Source organism: Toxorhynchites rutilus, chromosome 3 (assembly GCF_029784135.1).
Source record: "Toxorhynchites rutilus septentrionalis strain SRP chromosome 3, ASM2978413v1, whole genome shotgun sequence".
Classification (NCBI taxonomy): domain Eukaryota; kingdom Metazoa; phylum Arthropoda; class Insecta; order Diptera; family Culicidae; genus Toxorhynchites; species Toxorhynchites rutilus.
The window spans coordinates 207650877-207677184 of record NC_073746.1 but is presented as its reverse complement, the minus strand read 5'-3'; the positions used below and the strand labels follow the sequence as shown (position 1 = coordinate 207677184).

Genomic DNA, 26308 nt, shown 5'->3' with positions numbered 1-26308 from the left:
AATATGTTTTCAATATTTGCTGTAATTTAATCAATACAAACATATGAGTACCAAACTAACGATAGTCCCACGTAAACCTTGTTATATCATAGATATAGCCTAACCATTCTATATATTCCTTATTTGCTAAGGGTGGGGTTTAGGATGCAGTTTTCGTTTCTCTTCAGGAATTGAATCTGCACAAATGTATGCGAAACTCTCTCTATCGAGAACATGAGCCTCCGCAGCTTTCTTGTATCGTTAGCGATGAAGACAAACTAGGTGCGGATGAACTCTCTGAGTTTGAAACCTTCAACAACTGATCGATTTGCGCTCGAAATTGGATAATTACGTAAGGTTACGTAACAAGATTTCATTTTCATTCCTAAATAAATTCACGGGCTCCTATATGCTCGAGCAGCTAGCTTCGATTCTAGGACCGAATGAGGTGTGTTTCCTGAGCCAAGATGATAAAGCACGTGTTTTAATGGGTTTAAGAGCAGCCAGTAAGCAAGCACCGATAGATGCACCTCGAACAGGGTTACCATATCTACATAATAATCTGTATTTCTACAGATAAACCAAGAATTGGTAGATACAGATTACATTTTTTTTGGGTTCTATATAGAATCCACAGATTCTTTTTAAATAACATTGCGATTAAGGCTTGAGTTTAATAATATCTTTTCCCGTCTCACCTATTTTATTCATATAGCGTTATAATAAATAAATGACATTGTTTATTTTTTTCTTACTCAAGCACAGAAAATGTAAATTCCAAAATGCACTCATCTTGGATGGCTAACTAACGTTCCCAGTGGAGCTTCTACCTTCTCAACGAATGTATGATTAGTGTAATTTTCATTAGAAGTACTTAGTTGAGATTTTTATGCCGGATAACACGACTTGGATGTATTCAAGAGTGGCAAGCTCTAGAATACGAGTCACCACAGCACAAGTCGGAAGAAATTTCTTTGACGAAAAAACCCTCGACCAGATCGGGAATCGAACCCGTACCCCCGGCATGATAATGTGGGACCTAACCCACCCTTCTAAGGCGTTGACAGCTCTCCAGTTTAGCCTTATTATGCTACCTTCTAATTCATTACTAGTAGTAATTTACTACTATTACATTTTTGTGCAACTGAAATATATTATAATGAAGGTATTTACGTTGCCCAATGTGAACAAGCATTCCCTGGTAACTGAATAAATTTCAATTGCACCTCAATAAAGCAATGTTCCTGGCATTACGTGTATACCATCAACATCGTCTAATCAATAATTTCTTTGTCAATCAATGATACTTAACCTCGAATTATGCTTAAAAATTGAACTCATATACCTAATACACATTTTCATACAGTTTTTTTGAGAAAAAGCTAAGATTACAGAATATCAATGAATACAAATGCTCCAGGACGCAGTGCTTTCAATCTTTGAACGTTGGATGGCTCCTCTTCCTCGGGAGTTAGTAGGTTCAATACTTCCTCATGATCATCAGGGATCACAACTAGAAACGAAACATTATAAGTATGCAAGGGAATCGTTAGCTGATGTGTGGAATAATCTAGCGATCGACGGATATTTCCTCGAGGCAAAATATATTGGGCTCTCAAACTACATAATCGATGAAGCTGAATTAGTACGATATTAAGCCGAGTGGTTTGCTAGTCACGTAAGGATATCCCAGGGCCTTTTGCAAGCAGTGAAATGTAACGACAGGAACTGTTGCACTGAATTGAAAGCACCAATCCCAACTGATGTAACATGCATATCTATGTAACAATTTTTTGTATATTTTTGTTCAAAATTCTATGAACTTGTCGAAAGTTCTTCTGAAGTCACTACTTGCATATAAGAAACTTCCGTAAAAACATTTGATTCCGACCTATGCAGATATCTAATTTTTTTATGTTGAACGAACGACGTTACGTAACATTAGGGGGAGGGAGGTTTGTCTTGCATTACTTTTTGTTACATAGGGGGAAGTGGGTCCAAAAATCGCATTTTTAGCGTTACGTAATTTGTGCACGCAATATCATGTTGTAAAAAAATAGTACAAATTTATGAAAACAATCGGAGAGGGGTTGGTCAGCGACTGAACGATTCTGCGTCGAGTTAAGGAGACAATTTTTCTACACCTTCAGAAGAAAAAGTCGCAAAATTTCTTTTATAGAAATTGCATATATATATTTTATAACATTACATATTCTAATTCTACTATACTACACACTCCATCAGGTCACACAGTCAAGGAAAGAGATGCTACGTTCAGTATCTCACATTGCACATTAAAATTTTAACTACAATGACACGTTTTCGGTTTCTATTTACAAATTACTTTTGTATGAACATCTAGTTGAGCTGGGAATAACTAATCGACTTGATTCTTAGAACAGCTGGATTTGAAATAAAAGGAAATAGAAGAAAATAGCGAATGTTTCTCGGCATACTGTGAAGAATAAATAGACTTAATTTACGTTGTTGATTTTGCAGACATAGGTTTCAGAAGGAAATGTCAGAGAACAACCAGAGTCTCATGTTTGCTTAACCATAGACGGCCTTGGCGTAGCCTGGATATCCAAGATGGGCTCCTGCATAACCAACATGGGCTCCTGGATAACCGATATGGGCAGCTGGATAGGCGAGTGGGGCAGCAATCTTGGCAACTGGAGCTACAACCTTTGCGCCGAGAGGCTCACGATGTACAACGGCGTTGAATCCATTGACTGGATCCGCGGTATACTCAACAACACGACGGGTGCCATCGGGTTCAACCAGAGAATACGATCCGGTAACTACATCTCCCGAGCGAGATTCCTGCTGTGCCTTGTTATCACCGGTCAGGGCATCCTACGCACGCAAAATTCCATTAGAGAAAATATTTGAAACGACATATAGCAATATACTAACGGCAATATGGTAGCTATAACTGTACTGTGGGTTTGGATCGTAGTCATCAACGGCCTTAGCAATGACGGGGGCAGCTACTTTGGCAATAGCTGGATATGCGCCATGGTATGGGGCTGGATATGCGGCAGGGTATCCGATAGCAACGGCATTCGCCACAGCTACGATGGCAGCGAAAATCGCAAACTGTGAAAGACAAACAGAGTTTCCTAAGGATCACATTATACACATGACTCACAACTCACTTTGAACGCCATTTCAGTATCCGTGTGTGATGTTTGCTACAAAGCTGAACTGATTGTGACGACTTTCGGAGCAAACAAACCTCCTTTTATACGTATACAAATAATTCTACAAGACAGAATCATTCCAATCCCACAATAAGGGTGAGATATAACCTCACCCAGCATCGCAGATCTCCAAAGCTTAGGCGCAAGAGCGAGAAATAGCTATTATTATTATTCGTTTTTAGAGCTGCACTCACGCATATCACTGTGCCGTTACTCTAAAATCAGCGAAAGTCAAAGAACTGCGTGAAACTTTGTTAACATTTATATATACTGTCAACCAGTACTGTGCGAAATCGTACATGCATATTGGGCGCTGGCTGCAGCAGCAGACTAACGTTCAATCACTTAGCAACCGAATGCCGATACGTTTGGTCTCAACGAAAAGATTTGAATTATTTTCACAGCTTAACACATGAACAATTCTGAATTGATTTCAGAGCCAATGAATATCAGAAAACTCCGATTAGATAAACAAAAAAAAAGCAAAATCAAATATTCGTGCAGCTCCTAAAAATGCTATTTATTAATTAAGAAAATCATTTGACAAACAGGCTCGACACCTAAAGAATTAAGATGAACAATAAACGCGTCACTGATTTTTAAACGTTTGAATACGGGAGAGCGCAATAGCGCTCCTTTTGTTGTGTGCCAAAAGTGCGGGGAGCGCGATAGCGCTCGTCTTGATTTATGTTAGCATTTTCGAATTGGTTTCTTTTAACCCTTTCTCTACGGCAGTATGCTCCGTCGAAGTGCTACCGCTGAACGATGCACTGCGCCGAAAAGTATGCATATCGCACTGGTGTGATCGATGTGCAGTATCACCCTGATGTCGTCTATAGACGACGCTCGTAGTAAAACAGTTAACATAGGATTTCGTCTTTCGGGAACATTTGTAAAAAAGGGGTTCATGCGCTTTGTCCAGCACACTAAGCTTTTGTGACCTAATCAGTTATCTACGATCATTGGATGTTAGATCTAAATATACCCAAACTCACCCGCATTTTTGGGATATACTCACAAAATTTACTCCCACTCAAAAGGTTAACGTTCACAACGTTCGGTCAATTGGACTTTCATCGTTTGTTTTAGAATTGGTTTCTAAGAGAAACGCAATTTCAATTTTTTGTGTAATTCGTCTTTGCGGATAATCGGATAAAGTTTTGAAATTTGGTCAACCGACAAAGCGCGAAGAGCTTTTGGAAATTAGGTCAATCATAAACTTAGTTTAGTTTTCGTCCGCAAATGTTAGATAGTGATGTGAATAATTGTAGTAGTTATTACTCAGAATGGTGTAATGTGGTGTGGCAATACAGGTGTACTAGTTTGTTCACAAAATTTTGCATACTGAAAAAATAATTAGCAGAATTAGCACATCAGAAAACAGGTCACGTTTTTATGAAATAAAGTTAACGTTAATAAATATTTTTGCCGTGACGGATTTTGACGACTAACATACCAAATAAATCAGCAATTCCCTAAGATTCGTTTGATATGCTATACATTACAATCCTCTGATGTGTAAATGGTTAAAATTCATGAAAAGTATAAGCGTGTCCATTTTCCCATACATTTGTTCCGCTGATTTGTGAACTTTTCTACCCGTGCCATCAATATCGAGTAACTTATCGACGAGCAACGAAGGGGAAATCGCAAGATATAAAGTCTCCGTGAACAAAGTAAAAAAAGAAGAACAAAGGGGAATGTTTCCCTAGAGTATAAACAGTAGATCTCGCTGAGGCAAGCTTTCAGTATCGTTCTAGATACGAAGCAATGAACATCGCTTGCTCTTCCTTGTTTGGCGCCATCACATGTCTTCGTTTCGGCGTAAAATTACTCACTCGCTGATGTCTCTGGCATTGCAATCATTGCATCAAACTTACGCCATTGCAGTAATGTTTTGAGCTACACAATTGTGTGGGAAATCATCAAACTAGGTTATCGTCGGCTCACCAAGAAAATAAATGTTTTCTTTAATTTTGCCTGTGATTTGGCTAAACTAATCTAGACCGGCAATATTACCAGAAAGGGCTTTTGTTGAGAAGAGCGCAAAACGGAGATGTTTATATATTTAGTTGCTTCAAGCCATCGGTATACGGATGTTTGTGTGTATATGTGCGTACCCATACGTATAAATAGTGACTCTTCGCTACGCTAAAACAGAGATTACTGATTGTTCAGATTAGCATTAGCATTAGCATTAGCATTGAGCAAGTTGCACAATATCGTAGGTGGTACGAATTCAGAACTGTTTAAGAGATTACTGATTGTTCAGATTAACAGAAAAAGTTTATTTCGTTTATTTAGTCACCAAGAAAAAGAATGTCGTTTTAGAATTTTGTATGTGATTAGGTTTCGCTTGCCAGTAGCAAAACTTTATCCACTAAGGATAACAGCTGCGCTTATCTTGAGCATGATAAAGTAATGCAACTTTTTTCGAGACCAGAAATATTAACAGATGCGTTTCATCTGAGAATAGCGCAAAATGATGAGAAGTAATTATACAGGGTTTTCCATTTCGGGCTTCCGAAAGTATACAGCCCTGCGCTGGCAACCGTTTGACATAGCTGTCAACCAAAGCGTCATATCGTTAGTTGAATGTCTGCCATTTTTCAATATGGGTCGTTTTAGCATCGCACAACGTGTTAATTTTGTTAAATTATACTATAAAAATTATGAAAAACCGGCAAATGTTTTTCGAGCATTACGGACGGATTTTGGTCGTCATGGACGGCATGTTAAAGTACAGAGCACACAATCGCTAATGTAGTGCGTAAATTCGAACAAACTGGATCCGTAGCGGATATTGTGAAACCTGTGCATCATCGTAATGTGGGTTCGGCAGAAAATATTGCTGCAGTTGCTACCAGTGTGGAGGATGACCAGAATGTTTCGATTCCACGGCGTGCTCAGCAATTAGGCTTGTCAAACACATCATTGTGGCGAATTTTGCATTTGGACTTGCACCTACGTCCATATAAAGTCCAACTGGTACAAAAATTAGAGCATGGTGACCATGGAATGCGTCGGGCATACGTCGATTGGGTGAACGAACAACAGCAGCAAAATGCTGAATTTTCGCATCAAATTTTCTTCAGCGATGAGGCACATTTCGAGCTCAGTGGCTATGTGAACACCCAAAATTTCCGTATATGGGGCTCAGAAAATCCACACGTGATTGTTGAGAGGCCATTCCATCCACCAAAAGTCACTGTTTGGTGCCGTATTTCTTTGAAAATGAGGACGGCGAGACGGTAAATGTGAATGGTGAGCGTTATGGCTGCATGTTAACCGATTTTTTTTGCCACAAATTGAAGATATGGATACGGATGACATGTGGTTTCAGCAGGACGGCGCCACGTGCCACATAACACGACCGAACATGGCCATATTGCCAAGGAAATTTGAGGGACGCATAATTTCGCGTTTTGGTGATGCCAATTGGCCGTCCAGATCATGCGATTTGAACCCGCTAGACTTTTTTTTTGTGGGGTTATGCGAAAGACCGTGTCTATGCCAACTCTCCGCAAACTCTTGAACATTTGAAAGACAACATTCGTGAAGTTATGACCGAGATACCGCCCCATATGTGCCGAAAAATCATCGAAAATTACCTGTTCCGGATCAAGGTGTGCGAGGAAGCCCTAGATGGACATTTGAATGATGTTGTATTTCACACATAATGGCATAAACCAAACTTTAATTTGAAATAAAAGTTTCATCAAAATTCGAATTCTAAGTGTGTTTTATTTCAATTTACTTTCGGAATTTAAAGTTGGAAAACCCTGTATTTCCAGTAGCTTCAAGCCACCAATGTATTGCTCTGTATACATGTTATTGCGAACGTCTGGTTTACGTTGTACGAATGATTGTACGAAAGGGGCGATTTCACTGAGGCAATACTAAATAAAATGTAGCATGGTATTTGATACCTGCAAGTATTGTCATTGATGTTGTTTCCATGCGGTGTCAAAGATATATAGATGTAGTTATGAGATGTGGAATGCAACAAGTATATAATCGCTTGTAACCGAGTGTATGTTAATTGCGAAAAAGGCCACCGGAATAGCGTTCGAGGTAAATTTTCAATACATTGCATGAAATAAATTGCGACATACGATCAGCTAGTGAATTGTTCTACAAGGGCAAGAATGAATCATCAATAAGGGTTTTTGGCTCTGATGGAGCCATTTGTATTTTTGTAGAACATCCAAAAGTATGAAAAATTAGATGACTATTACATTGGTTACACTACTGGAAATAAGTATAAGAACAGTGTGTTTTTGCTTATTTACCATATACTACCTACATATATTTACTACCATATCAGTATTTGGCTACCGTTAATATAGATATTCGATGTTAGTTGGTTTCTCAATTGCGTGTATGAGTGACATTATTTCAACATACATTAATTTCGAACTGGAAATGAGTGGTAAAAAAACTGCAACTTTTCAAGAAAACCAATACATACTTATTCATTATTTTGTATCTCTTCTTTTTATTAGTTTGTATCACAATTCTGTCATGCAACTTCGTGGCATTGATTCTATGAATCCTTGTTTGAATGAATCCATTTTTAGGACAATCGCCTTTTTTAATTGTCAAACCGTGTTGTATGTCTTCCCTTGGTTGAACACGCGACGTGAAAGAAGGTCTTACACATTTTCTGTTGGATTTAGGTCCGGAATTCGCGCTAATTCGAATGTGGGATGTTTCGGTCCTGGATGAACTGTTTCGTAGCGTTGGACGTGTGACAAGCAGTTTTCAGAAAACATGCGCTGCGCTGCACTTGAATTTAATTTTCATAAGCGCGCGTTCATAACAAACATGTATTCTTTCTTGGTACGAAGTGAGATAAATTCATAAACAAGAGAGCACCGAATGAACACCGCGCATCTATAAAGGCGCGTCCACATCATGCCGAATGATGCCGATCGGTCTGTACCAGTCAGGGGAAAGATTGCTCTTAAAAAAACAGGAAGTGGGTTATATCTATGGTATAACCGCAAGGGTGACGTAGGACTATCGTTGATTTAGAGATCATTTGTATGAAGTTGAATCTGAATTCATTCTGAATGAATGAATATTTGGAGAACTTCGAAAACGAGAGCGTTACGTTGGAGGCACAAGGTTTTATGCATCCAATATTGGTTACGGAAATATCCTACTGATGGGGAAGAATAATCTTCAGAAGCTATCCTGTTGATTGCGATTGATTGAAAAATCACAAAACCTAATGTATTTGGTCACAGTGTTACATGGATAGAAAACATTAAAATAAACTCTTTCATATGAATGTAATTTTAAATTCCCAGAGGAACTGGCAGATTATTTTCAGTAACGATTAGATATTTCCACATTTTCCTCGATACTGGAAGCCCACCAGTGGTTAATGCTAACTCGATAACCATATGTTAATAGCACTTGATTGAAACATATTTGGTCACAGTGTTACATGGATAGAAAACATTCAAATAAACTCTTTCACATAAATGTATTTTTAAATTCCTAGAGGAACTGGCAGATTATTTTCCGGATCTTTCTCGATGCTGAACGGCATCCAAACGGAAAGAATTCCGTGTGTGTATGTATGTGTGCAGCGGCTGCTTCGATGGTCATCTTCTCTTCTCCTGAAGGATCGGTTTCTCTGTGCTCCCTCACAGTTTCAAACAAACTGCTTGCGTTTCACGGCAGATCTCGATCCTTCGCCGTCCAGCACCTTCAGCAACGATGTTGTTTTGTCGATGTCCTCCCGAAAAATGAATGCATCTTACCACCAGAATATCGCTTAAGTATGCTTTTTGTGCGTGATTGAATCGAAAGAAGGCGTGGTTTACGATGACAATTTGGAAGGCAAACTAGAGGGGAATGAACTCTCTGAGCTCGGAACTTTCGGCGACTGAGCAATAGTCGATTGCGCTCGCATACAATATTGGATACGGAAATATCCTACTGATGGGGAAGAATAATCTTCAGAAGCTATCCTGTTAATTTCGATTGATTGAAAAATCACAAAACCAAATGTATTTGGTCACAGTGTTACATGGATAGAAAACATTAAAATAAACTCTTTCACATGAATGTAATTTTAAATTCCCAGAAGAACTGGCAGATTATTTTCAGTAACGATTGGATATTTCTACATTTTCCTCGATACTGGAAGCCCACCAGTGGTTTATGCTAACTCGGTAACCATCTGTTAATAGCACTTGATTGAAACACATTTGGTCACAGTGTTACATGGATAGAAAACTTTCAAATAAACTCTTTCACATGAATGTATTTTTAAATTCCCAGAGGAACTGGCAGATTATTTTCCGGATCTTTCTCGATGCTGAATGGCATCCAAACGGAAAGAATTCCGCGCGTGTATGTGTGTGTGTGTAGCGGCTGCTTCGAGATCTTCCCGGGGAACCGTTTGTGGCATCACTCTCCTCCTGATGGATTCCCTTCTGGCCTAAGGTGCAAAAAAAAGGCTCTTGGTGACACCGTTCATCCGCGTTTTCTAGAGGCGAATGAACTGAAAAGCCTCTTTAATCCAACATCATCATCATCATGATCCGCGCTTTCATGATAAATGAAGAGCTTCACCACAACAGCGACAACATGCTCCAATCGCTGTTCAATTAGAACTGAGTGGATTTCCGAGTGGCGCTCGCTTATATACCGATTGGTGATTTCAATAGCCTGTTTTGAAAGCAAATTTAAGACTATTGAAACAAGTTTTTGGATCAGAAAGTAACAAGTATAGACGCGTAGACATTTTATCTTTCGAATGAAGTGTTTATCATACCATTTCGTTCAGTTGTTTAGGAGCTATTAACGCTCAAAATCTCGGTCTCCGGCGTAACGCTTTCGTTTTCGAAACTTTGATTTTACACCCCAGTATAGAAATGAAAGACGTAGTCCTACGTCAAAACTGGAAGAAAACTGGATCCTATAAAACTTTTTTATTTTAAGAAGACCGGCTATGATTTATCTAAATTGATTTTTTTTACCCATTTCAATGCTTGAGAAATAATTTTTTCTATGCTTCGTGTAGTATTTATATGTAGTTCATAAAACTGTAACTGTAATTACTGTGAAACCATATTTGAGGGATAATTTTATTTGGGCAAAACTTGAAGACTTTCGTATTTATCGCTTCATAAAATACATAAAATCGCTGATAGAAGAGCGTAGCAAAACTGCGTATAGTTCGATACCTCAAAAAGGCACGGATCAGTATGAGATACGAGGTAAAATACAAATAAAAATACCATAAACAACTTCTCATAATATTATTTCAATACTCAAATAACCACAAAAAACGTTGCTCAAGTATTACTTTGGTGTTGAAATAATCAAATTTTGGTATTGAGAAGCTATATCTCTATTTTTTTTGTATTATTCATTGCTAATTTACATCTTATATTAGGCTTGTACAAACCAAATTTCGGTATCAAGATCAAGATGAGGGACCCTTAAATATTTCCTCTAGCTCGAGAAAGTACTTTTGAAAAATATGCATAGTATGCTTTATTTAAATATACACTATGGTTCACATGCATTTTATGCAAAGTATGTATTAGCTATTTAGGGGAGTTTGTTTGCATTAATTAAATTCATTATATTTTGATCTAAAATTCCTTTGAGTTACTTTGAGAAACTGATATCCATTTGTTGTAAACGGAAGCTAGGTTACTTGGGTTTTATACTCATATCAATTAAAGTCAATGGAAACCATTTACTCTATGACCTTTTGAAATTCAGAATGTTTAGGAGGATCTATAACATCTGATGTTTATATAAACTCAGAGCCAGCATAGCACGCGGACTCTATGAACTATTTTGGGTAAGTTTTCTTTCTATGAACATTGTACCAGTCGCGAATGGAATGGTAGATCAATTGGTCTGAACTTCAGAATGGTATGGAACATCCACATATAAAGTCTGCTTCATTTAATATTGGAACACAAACAATTGCGTGTAGTTCAGTCATTTATTAAGGAATTCATAATTTGTTTTTCATACAAATGTAGCATTTTCTTTACTCTTTCATAAAAAAAAATAAAAAAATTATTCATTGCTGTTTCAAAGAAATTCTCGTACTTTTCCCGTAATACGGCACATTAGGCGGCGCACACCCTTTTCGTCCACCGTTTTGGCGATTTGATTCCACCAGTTCTTCATTTGAGTCATGTTTCTAACAAGTTTTCCCTTTGCCTTAAGCCTCCGCTTCGTGATTGCCCAGTATTTCTCTATCGGCCGGAACTGGGGGCAGTTTGGGGGGTTGAGGTCCTTCGGTATTACGCTGACCCCGTTCGTTGCGTACCATTCCATAACCGTTTTGCTGTAATGGCAGCTTGCGAGGTCCGGCCAAAACATTACTGGACGGTCGTGGGCACGAATAAACGGCAGAATCCGTTTCTGTAGGCACTCTTTTTTGTAGACTTCTGATGTCATTGTCTTGTCAGTGAGAAAGACTTTGGTTTTCTGTCCACAACTGCATATCCCCTGCCAAATCATGTACTTGCGGGCGAATTTATCCGCAAACACAAACTTAAATTTTGCAGGTACATCCCCCCGAGCCGTCGCCAAATAAAATTTTTGACCTGGGATTTGCCCAAAGTCCGCCTTCACGTAGGTCTCATCGTCCATCAGAATACATCCGTCGAACTTGGTCAGCACTTGGTCGTACAGCTTTCGAGCACGGATTCTGGCCACATTGTTCTGCTTTAGCGTCCGATTTGGCTGTTTGCTGGCTCGGAATGACCTTATTCCTTCCCGGAGACGAATTCGTCGCATCGTACTGTGAGCGGCCTGGAACTTATTGGCCAAATCGCGGTCTGAAAGATTGGGATTCCTCTTGACGGCCTTGATGACTTTCCCACGCAGTTTCCGGTCGACAGTTCCACTCCGACGCTTCGAATGCGGCTTCCGAGCCGTCGTCAATGTTTCCTTGTACTGCTTGATAACACGCCATACGGTATTTCTGGGCATTTTAAGCTATTTAGCTAGCTTAGATGCCGACAACAATGGATTTTCAAGAAAACTGTGCACAATTTTATCTCTCCGTTCGGCTTCCATGGCGGTTGTTTACAAAATGCTATCGTTTGGTGTTATGACATAAATACATGGTGAAAGGTAATGATTTCCCGACACGTGGGTGAAAAAAGTTTCCAAATCCGTCCACTAGGAGCGCCACAATGAGCAAAAGAATTTGTTCCAATATTAAATGAAGCAGACTTTATATGGGTAGGCTGTTAAATAAAATTAACAATTGAGTGACACCCTGTTTATAAAGTAGTTTGATGAGTTTCCACCATTCGGGAAAGCTATTCGTTTTGGAATTTTCGACAAAACACCGACGGATTGAATAAAATGGAAAGAACCACCTCGCCTGTCGCAGAAAAGAGAGATCGATCCAATGTCGAATTATAAATGTAAGAAAATAAAATTACATAATGAATAGGAAGAGGGAGGGACAGATAATATTTATCATTGTAAATTTATTTTACATAAAAATGGATAAAACTTTGGCACACATATGAAAAACTGGATAAAACTGGACGATATTCCAAAAAAACTGGAAGATTTTAGGGTTGAACTGGATGACTGGATCGAGAAAAACAAACTGGAAGAATCCACTTTAAACTGGAACATTGGCAACGCTGGTACCAGGCGGCATATTCGGTTCGTTATGTAATGTGGACGCCCCATAGGGTGCACGAAGCCGAAGTCCCATCGGATGCACGAAGCCGTCACGAACACACGAAGCACAATGTAGTCAACGCTCACGGCTTACAGAGACAAGGCTAGTTCTTTAGCGAGTAAACATTTTTTTTGATGACGTCATCCGAATTGTCAGTGTAAACAGTCGCCAGTTCTATTTTGTTTTCCGACTTACGCGTAAATGTTCCTGAAATGAAAAATCGAAAATGGTTCAATGCGCTGTGAGCGGGTGTACAAATTATTATCAAATTATTCATGGTGTTAAATATAATCAACTATATTATTAACGCACAAACTTACAAAGAACGAAAAATAAAAAATAAGAACACATTGTTTACTTCAACGACTAAGAGTCACTAAAAAATGACTGATCCGGAGTGGCTAGCCTTGTCTCTGTAAGCCGTGGTCAACGCTAATTTACTTTGTTTTGTTTTAGTTCGATTTTCTCGAACCGAACTTGTTTCGGGTTGGGTTCGGTTTGATTCGAGTCGGTTTTCGGCACGTCGGCAAGCCGGGCGGTACATTCACATTTAGTCGGCTTTACCGGGTGGCCAAGGCCGATTGGCGTAATTTGGACGCGTACTGATGTGTAATGAAATTTATTTAAAATTAATTTTCAATATTTTTTATATAATTTACAGTTACATACGAGTTATTAGTGAATATTAACAATAAATGAATTATTTTAATAAAAAAATCATTTTTGGACTGTTTATGTATTTTTTGAAAATTCATTCTTTTCATGTGTTTTTTTTATTACTTTTATAAGTTTTCACATATTCATGCTTAGAATCTAGAACAGCTACTCTTTTATTTAGTCCGCTTTTATATACTGTAAGAATACAATTCTCTGATTTACTTAACAGAGTTGAAAAACGAGGCATTTGATAAGCTGTTTTAGATAGTACCCTTTTGTCCCCTTTAATGGTTCCAACTCGAATTATTTTTTTTTTGTCAATAATTTTGTCCCGAGTGACATGCTAGGGAAAATGGGTCGTGATATTTCTTGAGCATCTTGTAAAAGGCTTGACAAGTCTCAGAACAACGTGTTCACTGAGAAGCATTGATGATATTTCCCCAAATAAGAAAAACTATTTGAAACATTCATTTCAATTTTATGCCAAGTTTATTGAATTTATTAGACATATACTGTGAAAATCTGCATCTGGTTTGTGTCGAAAATAATTACTCGTCAACTGTAATATTTTGCCCTGGTTCATAGCAAGTTCGACTATTCTCAATATTCTCGAAGCTCCACAAGCATATAGAATCCCAAAAAATGCACATATTCCAGATAATTATGTTGTCCAATCATTCCTCAAAATTCAGCAGTCCAAGTTTGTGCGTTTTTTATATGCTTGATAATATTGTTATCTATTATCAACGAGACAAGACCATCTGCCATAATGCTCGTTTTTTTCGTTACCTATTGGCCCTTTCATACCCTTGAAAATACAAGTAGAACACCAGTTTCGTCAAATTTTGACCACACAGTACCATCGACAACGGTTCCGGTCTCCTGGAAAGTGTTTTCTTTTTCTTCATCAGAGTCTGCACTGCTTAGCACCCCACACCTTTTCCCGGATATATTGATCACATTTTCTTTTTCATCATTAGTGATCGACTCCTCATCGTTATCTTCAGTGTCAGATATGTCACTTAGAATACAATCTGCCTTATCTCCACATGATAGTTCACAATTCATTGCATCTGATCCTGCGGTACATCGAAGCACTCTTCACTTATGTTCGATTACTTTTCCAATAACTCATTTTTATTCAACATTTATTTCCTGCATTTAGGCCTCAAAAGAAATAAAATAAACAACTTGTTAGAACAAGTATTACGGCATAAAAATTCGAATAACAATTACTACTTTAGATTTTTGAGAAACTGCAACTTATCAAGTATACGCCCAAAGTGACAATTTATCATGTGCTTGTATATTATCATGTGACGGTAATCGAAAAAATCGTAATCGAAAAATGAAAACTGCCTTCCAATACAATGCCGAAACTGGTCATATACGAAATTTACTGAACTCAGTAATAAAAGTCATTCTATTATTTAAAATTCCTCAAGCAGTCAAAATGACTGCTTTTGGGCTATATAGGTATAACACATATATATACACGGAAATGAAGGAGGGGGGAGGTAACTACAATTAATAATAAAACAGTTATATGTTGTGTAAAAAGTCACGTCATTCTAAGAAACTGTGCCATTATATACATAACAGATTTCCTAATTGAAATTGAAAAGCAGTCAAAATAACATGCTTGGGAAATTTAGTGTTAAAGAAAAGACGCGCTTATGTAGAATACGTTGAAAATGCAAAAAAGGCATTCGGGTTTTCAAAGATCGATTCAGCAAAGATCGATTTTCTGGTATCGATTTAATCGGTGAATCGATCCCTAGGCTGTTTCGTCATTCGACTCAAGATCGATATTTTTCTAAAGATCGGTCAATCCTACCGGGAACGTCTGTATCGCCACTTTCAAAGCCACACTGGGGATTCCATCGGGGCCGGGGACTTTCCTCATCTGAAGTCTTTTCGCCACTGCTTCCAGTTCCTCATAGCAGACTCGTGAACGTTCAGAGCATTCTCGTACGGGTGGGTGGCTAAGTCGTTGGATCAAGCCTCGGGAATAATCCCTTCACAATGACTTTCAGCTTCTCGGGACACGATTCGACGAGCGTTACTGGACCTCTGATCCTCGCCATCACGGCACGATAAGCATCGCTACATGGGTTGGCGTCTGCATCTTGGCATAGCTCCTTAAAACAGCTCGATTTTCTCTGTCTGGTTTACCGTTTAAAGGCGGCTCTAGCTGCTCGGTACACCGTACTACGCTCCTGTTTATCAGCTCTATTACTTGCTCGTTCGACCCTTCTTCTGGCTCGAAGACAACAAGCGCGAAAGTTGCGGAGTGCTAGTGTGGGTCTATCAAGCCCAAAACAGTCCTTGGCCAGGTGGCCGAAGTTTAAACACCTGAAGCATCTCTCCAGTTGTTTGGGAACAGAATGAATGATTCAGAAATGGCCCAGCTCAACAGATTTTGTACTCTCTAGCTTCAGCAGCGTATTTGCTGCTTCTCGAAACTTTTTAAAGAGGTCAACGTATGACACGTCACCCTTAGATACGACGATGAGTGCATCGTCTTTCGTTCGGTACTATGGGTACATCTGAAGAGATCTATGGACTAGTATCTCCGGCTAGGTTCGCTGGATACTGTAGATCGGATACACTTTTATCCAGTTAAAAACCACTATCCCCAGAGAGTTCTCACCATAATGTCATAGCGGCTGAAATTATTCTGTACAACATCACGAACCTTTTCATCATATTTTGGATGCGGGAATCTCGAATAGATATTTAATCATTCTGCCACATTCAACGTATCGCCCTAGTCAGAATACACCGATGGGTGATCTTCCTTTTTCGCTTCTCTGGCTAAACTAACTAAACCTTATATGTGGTTCAGTCATGACTTGTGATTCATCGTTCATAACAGCTCTAAGGCCTCCCGAGAGACTGCTGAGTGGGCAATTGTTTAGCCTTTAGGGTTTCGATTAGAAGACACATCATCAACGTGTCCAACACAGCTCGTGGTTCGTTGGGCGAAACGACTTGTTCCAATTGCGTCATGTCCAACAGATTTGAAGCTACTTAAAGTGAGGCTTCTTGAAGAAAAGTTTGTCTCTCGCCTCGGTTTATTTGGTTGATGAATATGATGGGCTGAATCCAGATGGATTCACTTTCCTCACCCAAATCCCGATCTTAAACCCATTTTAGGCCAAGCGTTCGAAAAATCGAACAGCAACTTTGATAATTTTTCATGTCTTTGGATAGAAACCTTATGGTAAGGTTTTAGCACCAAAAGATAGCTTAATTTATTAGCTACCACTTATATCGATTTCTTTCAATTGTGAGTAACTTTATTGGATAATTAATTCGATTTAAAGCAAGTATGTTTAGAAGGTGTTTTCAGTTTCAATTAAAAACCCAATAAAATACAGAAATGTGTGAACTTTTCTACAGTATTGCTTTGATAAAAGGACATACATTATGATATAGAGCGAAAATCATTCGATTGAGCCACATACAGGAAAATAACAGCCGAGGAAATTGAGTGTTCGATAAATCGAACGTTGGCCATAACGAACATTTTTTTTCTGCTGAATCGACACCAACACATCTAACCTCCGCTGTGCATTTTGATTTGTTTACTTTAGAAGACGGAAGGTTTTTCATTTATTCTTGCATTTTCAATTGTGAATGTTTTCAAATATAGATTAATTTAGCAAATATTATTGAAAATCTGTGTGATTTTTTGTCCGTAATAATCTTAGGTGATGGCGGCCCGTAGAATTTCTTTTGTGGAGGAGCTGAAGGAAATGATCAGTACGTGTAACGAGGGTTCTAATGAGATTGTTTATGTGAATATTCTTCCGTCGGACCGACTAATAACCTCCCAACCCTCTGTGGCATTGTTTTTGCGCAGTACTCTACTTTCGCAGGTTTTGGAAAATGCTCGATTTTTTCGGGAAATGGATAATTGGGGAGACTAAATTTAAGCATTGACATTTCTCCACAGTTAACAATAAAAATAACAACATATGTATTCGTTTGAAAGAAAAAGCCTGCCAGTATTAAGTTAAAATTACATGAAATAAGAAATGCCACATGTCACCTTAGGTGGATTAATCTGGGTTTATACTTAGAGACCTCTATTCTCCTGTTCTTGTTCTTCCCGGAATCCAAAATTGATGCATTTATGAATACCGTATATTTGCTAATTGAAGTGACTTTTAGTTTGCAGTATGTTTGTACTTGCAAAAAAAAAAGTGCGGGTTTCGGCCAATGTTCGATTTGTTCGATTTCCCGGAAAATGGAAGATGGGCAAAAAATAATTCTTGAACATTGGAGTTCTTTTAGCGTCAATAATCGAAAATACACCAATGACTTTCGTAAAAAAATAATTTTTACAGCTTGGTCGTTAATGGGTTCATGAGGCGAGAATTGATAGAAAAAACTAGTTTGGAAAAAAGGATTGCGTTTTCGGAAATGAAATTCAACAATAAATTCTTTTATAGAAATTGCATATAATTTGACGTAATGTAAAAACACTACATATTCTAGTCCTATAAACTCTGTTTGGGTCACACAGTCAAAGAGAGAGATTTCACATTTAGCATCACATCGCACGTGAAATTTTCAATTATAACAACACGATTTCTATTTACAAATGTCTCTCGTACAAACTTCCAGTTGAGCTTGGAATAATTTATGGAATAGCATGAAAGAGAGAAGATGAAGATACAGCAGCGGATACGTTCGGGGACAAGCGAAGAATAAATAAGACTAATCTACACTGATGACTTTGCTGTATGAAAATAGAATAGAGAGAAATTCTAGGGAGCTCTCAGAAACTTTAGCTTTAGCTTTAGCCATAGACGGCCTTGGCGTAGCCTGGATATCCAAGGTGGGCTCCTGCATATCCAACGTGAGCTCCTGGATAACCGACATGGGCAGCAGGATAAGCGAGTGGGGCAGCAATCTTGGCAACTGGAGCTACAGCCTTAACGGCGAGAGGCTGACGATGTACAACGGCGTTGAATCCATTGACTGGATCGGCGGTATACTCAACAACACGACGGGTGCCATCGGGTTCAACCAGAGAGTACGATCCGGTAACTACATCTCCTGAACGAGACTCCTGCTGTTCCTTATTGTCTCCGGTCAGAGCGTCCTGCACAAGATTCGATTATGTAATGAAATTGTTTAACACAGGTAATCTTTATATACTAACGGCAATATGGTAGCTATAACTGTACTGTGGGTTTGGATCGTAGTCATCAACGGCCTTAGCAATGACTGGGGCAGCTACTTTGGCAATAGCTGGATAAGCACCATGATATGGTGCCGCATATGCGCCATGATATGGCGCCACGGCAGGATATCCAACAGCAACGGCATTCGCCACAGCCACAATAGTGGCGATAATAGCAAGCTATAATGAATTAACAATTAAATCTTCCAGAGAAAATATTCCACGTTCTGATTCGAGACTCACTCTGAACACCATTTTAGAACCCGTATGTGATGTTTGTTACAAAGCCGAACTGATTGTGAGTTTGTTTGAACCGAGAACCTTCTTTTATACTTTAAACTAATATCCAGATTGGAAACATTTCAGTACACAATATGAAAGAGATGAAGTCTGGCCCGGCTTGGTAAAATTAACGTGAGCGCAAGAGCGAGAAACAGCATTTATTCTTATTTTCTCAAGCTGTTCAATCGAATATCACTATGAGCCTGCTAAATTTCTGTGAAAGTCAAAAATTTTCATATGACTTCGTTAACATACGCCACCCCGTACAACATAAAAATGTGCTTGCGTATTGGGCGCTGTCTGTTTACTCGATGATCGAATATAGTTTAACTTGCCATACATTCTTATGTAACCTTTTATCGAGTACATATGTCATGTGTATTGAATTGTTCTCGTCCTGCTCAACCCACAGTGCACCTAAAGCGCATAGTGCAACACGCAAACGTGTAGATCAAATTAAAGTTATGCTACGCCTATAGGTAGAGAAATATTGATGTAGAACAGAGCGATTCTTGTGCACCTTTGACTTTCAGTCATAACAGTTATAATGAATACCCTTTCGCTGGCTTTAGTATTTTAGTCTCTGTAATAAGTATTAGTTATCAATACACAAGTCGAAGGGTGGATTGGTCAGAATGTAAACTACATCATGAACTGGTCTGTAAGTGCAGCTTGACTAGAGGGTGCGTTTGGATAGGTGAGAAGTTGAAATGCCAACACGCCTCGAGCCGTTTTTAAGATGTACATTACAGCGCAGGGCGGGTTACTTCAATGCGATATGAAGGTCATTGTCACAAGTCTGACAGCCGATACAGATCGTTAAATTATCGGTTACAATATTCTTAATTCAATTTGTGCTTATGTATGAACTGTTTATAGACTTTTGCACGATTAGAAAATCTAGTACGACGGAATATTTGGAAAAGAACAACTTGTGCAATCTTCAAAAATATAACGATCAAATCTAATTGAATTATAAATCAAGCAAGGGTTCCCTTATTCATTTACCTTCTCTGAAAAAATAGAGGACTCCCTTGGGCAAACAAATTAACAATAGATGAAAGTAGTGATCTTTTTTTTTTTTAAATAGAAACGCATCTCTTGTTGACCATCCCACCAATATCGCTGGGAGTGGAGTGAAGTTTAAAAAATTTCGAATAGATTGTAGATTGTATTAGACTGTCGAAAAAGTCCTGCGGTTTTTCCACGAGGTGTCGTTGTAAGCGCGTAGTTCTAGTTGTATTCATTGTATCGAGTCATACTATAGCTTGTTGGAAAGGTATTTTTGCGCGCTATAATATAGTCCTAGACAGTGTTTTGTTTGGTTAAGTCGTTCGTGAGTTATAGTGTCGCAAATATGGAGCAAAATAAAGATAAAATCCGACATATTTTACAGTACTACTATGACAAAGGCAAAAATGCATCTCAAGCTGCCAATAAAATTTGTGCAGTTTATGGACCGGATACAGTTTCCAGGAGGAGTGTCGAACCACCTTAGAAATGTTTCTTCCCCATAAAACCTCCACATGCCAAATTTAGTTCCGTTTGCTTGATTAGTTTTTGAATTATGCGGAAATGTATGCTTCATTTGTATGGCAGCCCCCTCCCCCCTCAGTGAGACAGGAGGAGTGTCTATTCACCATAGAAACGTTTTGTGTCCCCTGAAACCTTCGCATGCCTAATTTGGCATTTTCATGAATAGTTTTCGAGTTATGCAAAAAATTGTGTTTCATTTGTAATGCAGCCCTCCTTGGAGAGGAGGGTGGAGTGTCTAACCACCATAGAATCATTTATTGCGCCCTAAAACCTTCACATGCCAAATTTCGTTTCATTTGCTTGATTAATTCTCGAGTAATGTAGAAATTAGTGTTTCATTTGTATGGCAGTCACAATCAGCTAGAAACGGCTGTGTACATGTGATTTCTCAAACAGCGAGAACATTATCATTTCTTCTGAACACATTCACTTGTAAGTCAAAAAATTTGCTCCATATTAACGGCGGGGTGGAATTTTCTCTGACAATAGATTGATAAAAACTTTTTTCTACCTGTGAATGCAACATCTATTGTTCAAACAAATAAACCACAGAGCTAGTCTAACGAGCGAAACTAGAAATAACAATCATACTATGTTCAAATACATTGAGCAGGACACAGGGCAGTGTCTTTAATATTTGAGTCCTAGCAGCACGTTTTGTTGACTATAATTATCAAATCTTGAAATCAAATAGGTGTGGGGACAAAACAATAATTGTGATTAAGGATACAAAACTTCTCTGTCAACCTTGTTCACGATTCCTAATCTTTAGACTCAATTAGTGGTACTGGAGCTCGAATCTGAAATAATATGTCCATACATTTGATTATCAGTATAGAGAATCAGTATAGACAATGATGATTATATGAAGAAACTGATTTTGAGAAAAGTAAAGTTGAAAAAGATTATTAACGAATAAAGGTGTCAATCGGAAATAGTCACTCTGATATATGTGATCTATCAACATCAGAGCAAGACATTTAACACAGAACGACAGAGCAAAACATTTTTCAGCTCATATAATGCTGTTTATGATAAACACGAGAGATTGCTATGAGTAAAGCTCTGCAACAATAATTTCGACATTTTGCGTTATATTGTACTAGCTGACCCGGCAAACTTCGTCCCGCCCAAAAGTTGGTTTTGTTATCAATACCTTCAAACATTCACGTTTTCTTACTAAGCGCAAAATCATGGGTCCAATCGCAGAACTGTTTGATTGATCTTCTAATCGACCCCGTTGAATTTACCTTTTACTATAAAATTCCTAGTACTTCTACCAAAACGTAAACATCAAATGGACTAACAGCACGTGTCACCATGTAATTGTAGAACATATGGGAATTTAATTTTTCGAATTTTCCCTTTTTCCTTCAGAGTTTTCCGAAAATTTTCAATTGTCATGTTTGGAGGGGTGTCATACCATCATAGAAACATTTCTCATACCCAAAAACTCTCACATCCCAAATTGTGCTTGATTAGTTCTCGCCTCCCATTTCTTAGGAGAATCTAACCACCATAGAAACACTTATTGCACTTTAAAACCTTCACATGCCAAATTTGATTCGATTTGCTTGACTAATTCTCGAGTAATGCAGATATTTGTGTTTCATTTGTATGGCATTTGTATGACAGTGTAACCAACGTAGAAATATTTAATGCACCCTAAAACCTCCATATGCCCAATTTGGTTTCATTTGATTGAATAATTCTAGAGTAATGCAGAAATTTGTGTTTCATTTGTATGGCAAACCCCCCTTAGAGAGGGGGTGGAGAGTCTAACCACCATAGAATCATTTATTGCACCCTAAAACCTCAATATCCCAATTTTTTTCCATTTGCTTGATTAATCCCCGAGTAATGTGGAAATTTGTGTTTAATTTGTATGGTAGTACATCCCCCCCCCCCTCTTAGAGAGGGGGTGGAGGGTCTAACCACCATTTATTACACTTTATTACACCCTAATAGCTCAATATACCCAATTTGGTTTCATTTTCTTGAATAATTCTCGAGTAATGCAGGAATTTGTGTTCCATTTGTATGGCAGCTGTGCGAACTGGCCATTTATCTGGAGTCAACCAATGCGCGACAACTGCCGCCACAACTTACCTCAAGAACGCTGCCTTTGCAAATGATGACTTCATTCGGTTATTGTTACCCACCACACGAACGATGTGTAGCAACGAAGTGGACTGGTTGGGAACCGAACGAAAAACCGACGGTTGAGGGGTGAGTGGATGGTGTGTCGTTACTCTCACATCATTATGATGCATGTTGAGTAATTCTATGATTGGCAGTTTAATGCCACACAGCAGCCCCCCTCAGAGAGGGGGTGGAGAGTCTAACCACCATAAAATCATTTATTGCTCCATATGCCCAATTTGGTTTCATTTGCTTGACCATGTGTGTAGAATCCGGAAGAATTAATCCGTCGTGACATCCGTCTACCCACCTGATGGCATTTTTAGAACGAAATTGTGACGTATCCAGAAGACGTTAATTTGTTTATTTGGATTCGGTAAATGCGCTATGGGATGCAATCAAGAATTAAAATTGTAGCACCCATTGAAACATGGCGAAAGGTCTACTTTCGAATTTTGTGTTTCTATTTTTAGCATTAGACTAACAGAGAGTTGCAACAGTGGCAATGGATGCCACTGGCCCAAAAATAGTGTGTAATAGTGTGAGAAAACAATAATGAATAATCTCTTATTAGAAAGAACTATCATTATCATTGATTATGTATTAATGTATTAATAAATAATTAAAAATTATAATATTGCTTTGTTGATATTTCAAATATAAAATAATAACTAAAGTTTTTCCAACATTGCAGAGTTATAACAAATAAGGCCATTGTTTTTTACGTAATAGATATTTTCATTGGTTTGAAGACATACGTTGAATGAAAGAATATTAGGAAAATGAGTCTATCAATGCAAAGCATTCACAAAGCATCGTTTTCAATTTCTTTTCGTTCTTCTGTTCTTTTTCTATAATTTTGATATCCGTCTAAAGAAAATGTGAATCACTTTCTGCTTTTTGCAAATTCCTCGAAACCCATTAGATTTTTTATATGAAGATTATTCTCCTGACCGATGCTGACCAGTTTCTGTTAGATTAATTGAATCAAACCTCGCATATCAAATTACTCGAGAATGGGAAGGATAAGAGGATTAAACTTGAAAATCCCATATGGGAGTAGCTCAGATTATACTGCTCGTGAGGTGGATAAATTCGGGTTTGTTCTATGATATAGAATTATTCATCAAAATTGTAGAAATGATACTTAAAAAATGATTCTAACCTTGACCTATACTATACACTATTCAAACGAGTAAGACAGAGCTAAGAACAAGAGTATGCACGATGTCGATTATTAAACATAATTGTCATGTTTTTTCTCTAGAATGATTTATGGGAAGACAAAATAAAATTACATTTCCGTATGCTGAACTACTACATTATTCATGAGCAACCAAGTATTCCTCCTCATCTTTGAACCAGCGTTTGATTCAGAAAACTAACGCACCAAGCAAATGAATCATAAGATGAGTCCAAATAGTTGGTATTGAAATACTAAATCATCGAGGTATAATCACAAACTTGTCATTCTAAAACATACGCTTAATCAAATGGATTGGAATGGATGGCTCGCCAATGGTTCATTCACTGTGATCATAGACTTCCGTGGTTCGGAGGTTATAGGTCCCTACCGAACACAACCCTACCAAAAAAACAACCGTAATTTGGGGGAAGATACGATAAGACACGAGTTTTGCAGCACGATAATGCTAGGTCACAGGCTACTGATGTTGTTAAACTTACTTGAGAGATTTGACGCGGTTCGTCAGAACGAGCGTACAATCCAAAGGTTCTTTACCACGGCTTTTAAAAGAATCACAGTTTTTTAATGAACCCCGGCTTATGAATGAACCACGGGCCATGAAAGAACCAAGCTGTTCCTAAACGAAAGCTTAAAATAAAACGGAGACTCACTGCGAAAAACACCAACAAGAAAGAAACGGGTTTTCATCTCTTCTCGCTACAAAATGGCGGACTACAAATTTTATCAAAATCTCATCAATATGGGTATCAAATGAATGTACTTGATTAGTAAAACACAGATATTTATGAAATATGCAAATCCAAGATGGCCACCGTTACATCTGGAAAGGTACAGATTTTTTCGATATTTTTGGTACAGTTTCTGTACAGGGTACAGATTTTCGTCAAAAAGTACAAATATTTTCCATGTGTGAAATTTATTACATTTGAACAAAGTATGACGACGCATGACTATCTCATGCCGCTGTATCCCTTGGTGCTACTGATCTTAAAAACATTTACAATGCAACAATTGATCAGTTTCATAAGATCACTCCAGATCCACAAATTGAATCGTTTGTTCCAGGCTAAAGAACCTGAATTCACAATGCTACATGAAGAGCTGGAAGATTTTTATTTGGTCATTCTCATTAATATTTGCGCGGAATCTTACGTTGCTTCAATGTCCAATGCTGTGAAATTCGAAGATTATTTGAAAAGTGGCAAAAAATTTTAGGTTGGAATGGCAACGGAAGAAACTATCAGAAAAATGGACAGCGAAAGGACAAGCATTAACGTTGTGTTAGAGGCGTTTCCAGGGTTCTACGATGGGAATATACCGGATCTGGAGAATGAACTCCGTACCCCAACGGTAAAATTACTCCGTAAGCAAATCACAGTTTCAGAAAACGGACAAAAAAAAAGCTTCGAATCCAGCTCTGCAACGATTCGATGAACGCTATTTTGATATCAAAAGATTTCATTAAACATCGTGGCGGCAACCCGAGAATTCTAATAAATGATAGTATGCAATCTAGATTCAGAAAACAAAACAAGTATAAGCATCATCAAACACATGAATGACTTGCAAATGTAAATGTAGTATTTGTAGTAAGCAAATGCGTATTTTTTTATACTATTGAAATAGATTGAAATAGAAGTTAACCGATGGTTCGAAAAATCTTTTTTTTTCCTTTTTTCTAAAAATAACCTTTTTCAAAAATTTATTACTTTTGAACTACTGAGCCGATTCATACGTTCGATATATCAAATTAAAGCCGATTAGATATTCTTCCTTGCAATATCACACTCTCGAAAAAACTGGATTCTAGTTGCATAGATCTAGTCTAATCGCATAGAAATATTGACTGAAAACATGATTACCTTGAAAAAAATTTAACTTAAAAACAAAAAAAACATCTCTCCGATTTCGAGATATGATATGAAAAAAAACTTCAGCATTCGAAAAAAAATATTAAAAAAAATATAGCGCCTTCAGTAACTGTAACTGTAATTTTATATATTTGCCATCTAAATCGGTTCAGTAGTTCAAAAGTTATGAATTATTGAAAAAAGTCATTTTTGAAAAATTTTGCGATAAGGAATGAAACTACTACTTTTTCCGAAAATCCAAAACCACTATATCGGTTTGGCATGGAATGGCTGCACATTTATTCTTATCTTTCGCACAGACTAAAGCGAAGAAATGATATTAACTGAAAAGAGGAAGCCAAACCATTGAAAATGACGGACTCATTCGCAACATATAGCCCTCATTGGAACTACGACAGAAACCAAAAAGAAATGAACTTTGAATTATTTGACTATTTTATTGTTTTTTTTAAACTAGTTTTTTTTTACTGGTATATTCAATAAAACAAACTAAAACAATTGAAAACAAGTTCATATTAATTCGGAAACCAGAACACTTTA

At 37.9% G+C, this 26308-nt stretch overlaps 3 protein-coding genes across 5 annotated transcripts in view; 1 reads left to right on the top strand and 2 right to left on the bottom strand.

Moving 5' to 3' along the window:
* Positions 1-26308, top strand: part of LOC129779742 (neurobeachin-like protein 1) — a 230308-nt gene that overhangs the window by 117564 nt on the left and 86436 nt on the right. The gene's annotated exons all lie outside the window — the stretch shown is intronic.
* LOC129779745 (larval cuticle protein A2B-like) lies at positions 2180-3233 on the bottom strand. The gene is made up of 3 exons (XM_055787404.1): positions 3138-3233; positions 2896-3078; positions 2180-2835 (listed from the first exon to the last, which is right to left on the bottom strand). Exons 1-3 carry the CDS (start codon positions 3147-3149, stop codon positions 2530-2532), a joined length of 501 nt encoding a protein of 166 aa, XP_055643379.1. The 5' UTR covers positions 3150-3233; the 3' UTR covers positions 2180-2529.
* On the bottom strand, positions 17983-19069 carry LOC129779744 (larval cuticle protein A2B-like). The gene is made up of 3 exons (XM_055787403.1): positions 18974-19069; positions 18710-18910; positions 17983-18649 (listed from the first exon to the last, which is right to left on the bottom strand). Exons 1-3 carry the CDS (start codon positions 18983-18985, stop codon positions 18344-18346), a joined length of 519 nt encoding a protein of 172 aa, XP_055643378.1. The 5' UTR covers positions 18986-19069; the 3' UTR covers positions 17983-18343.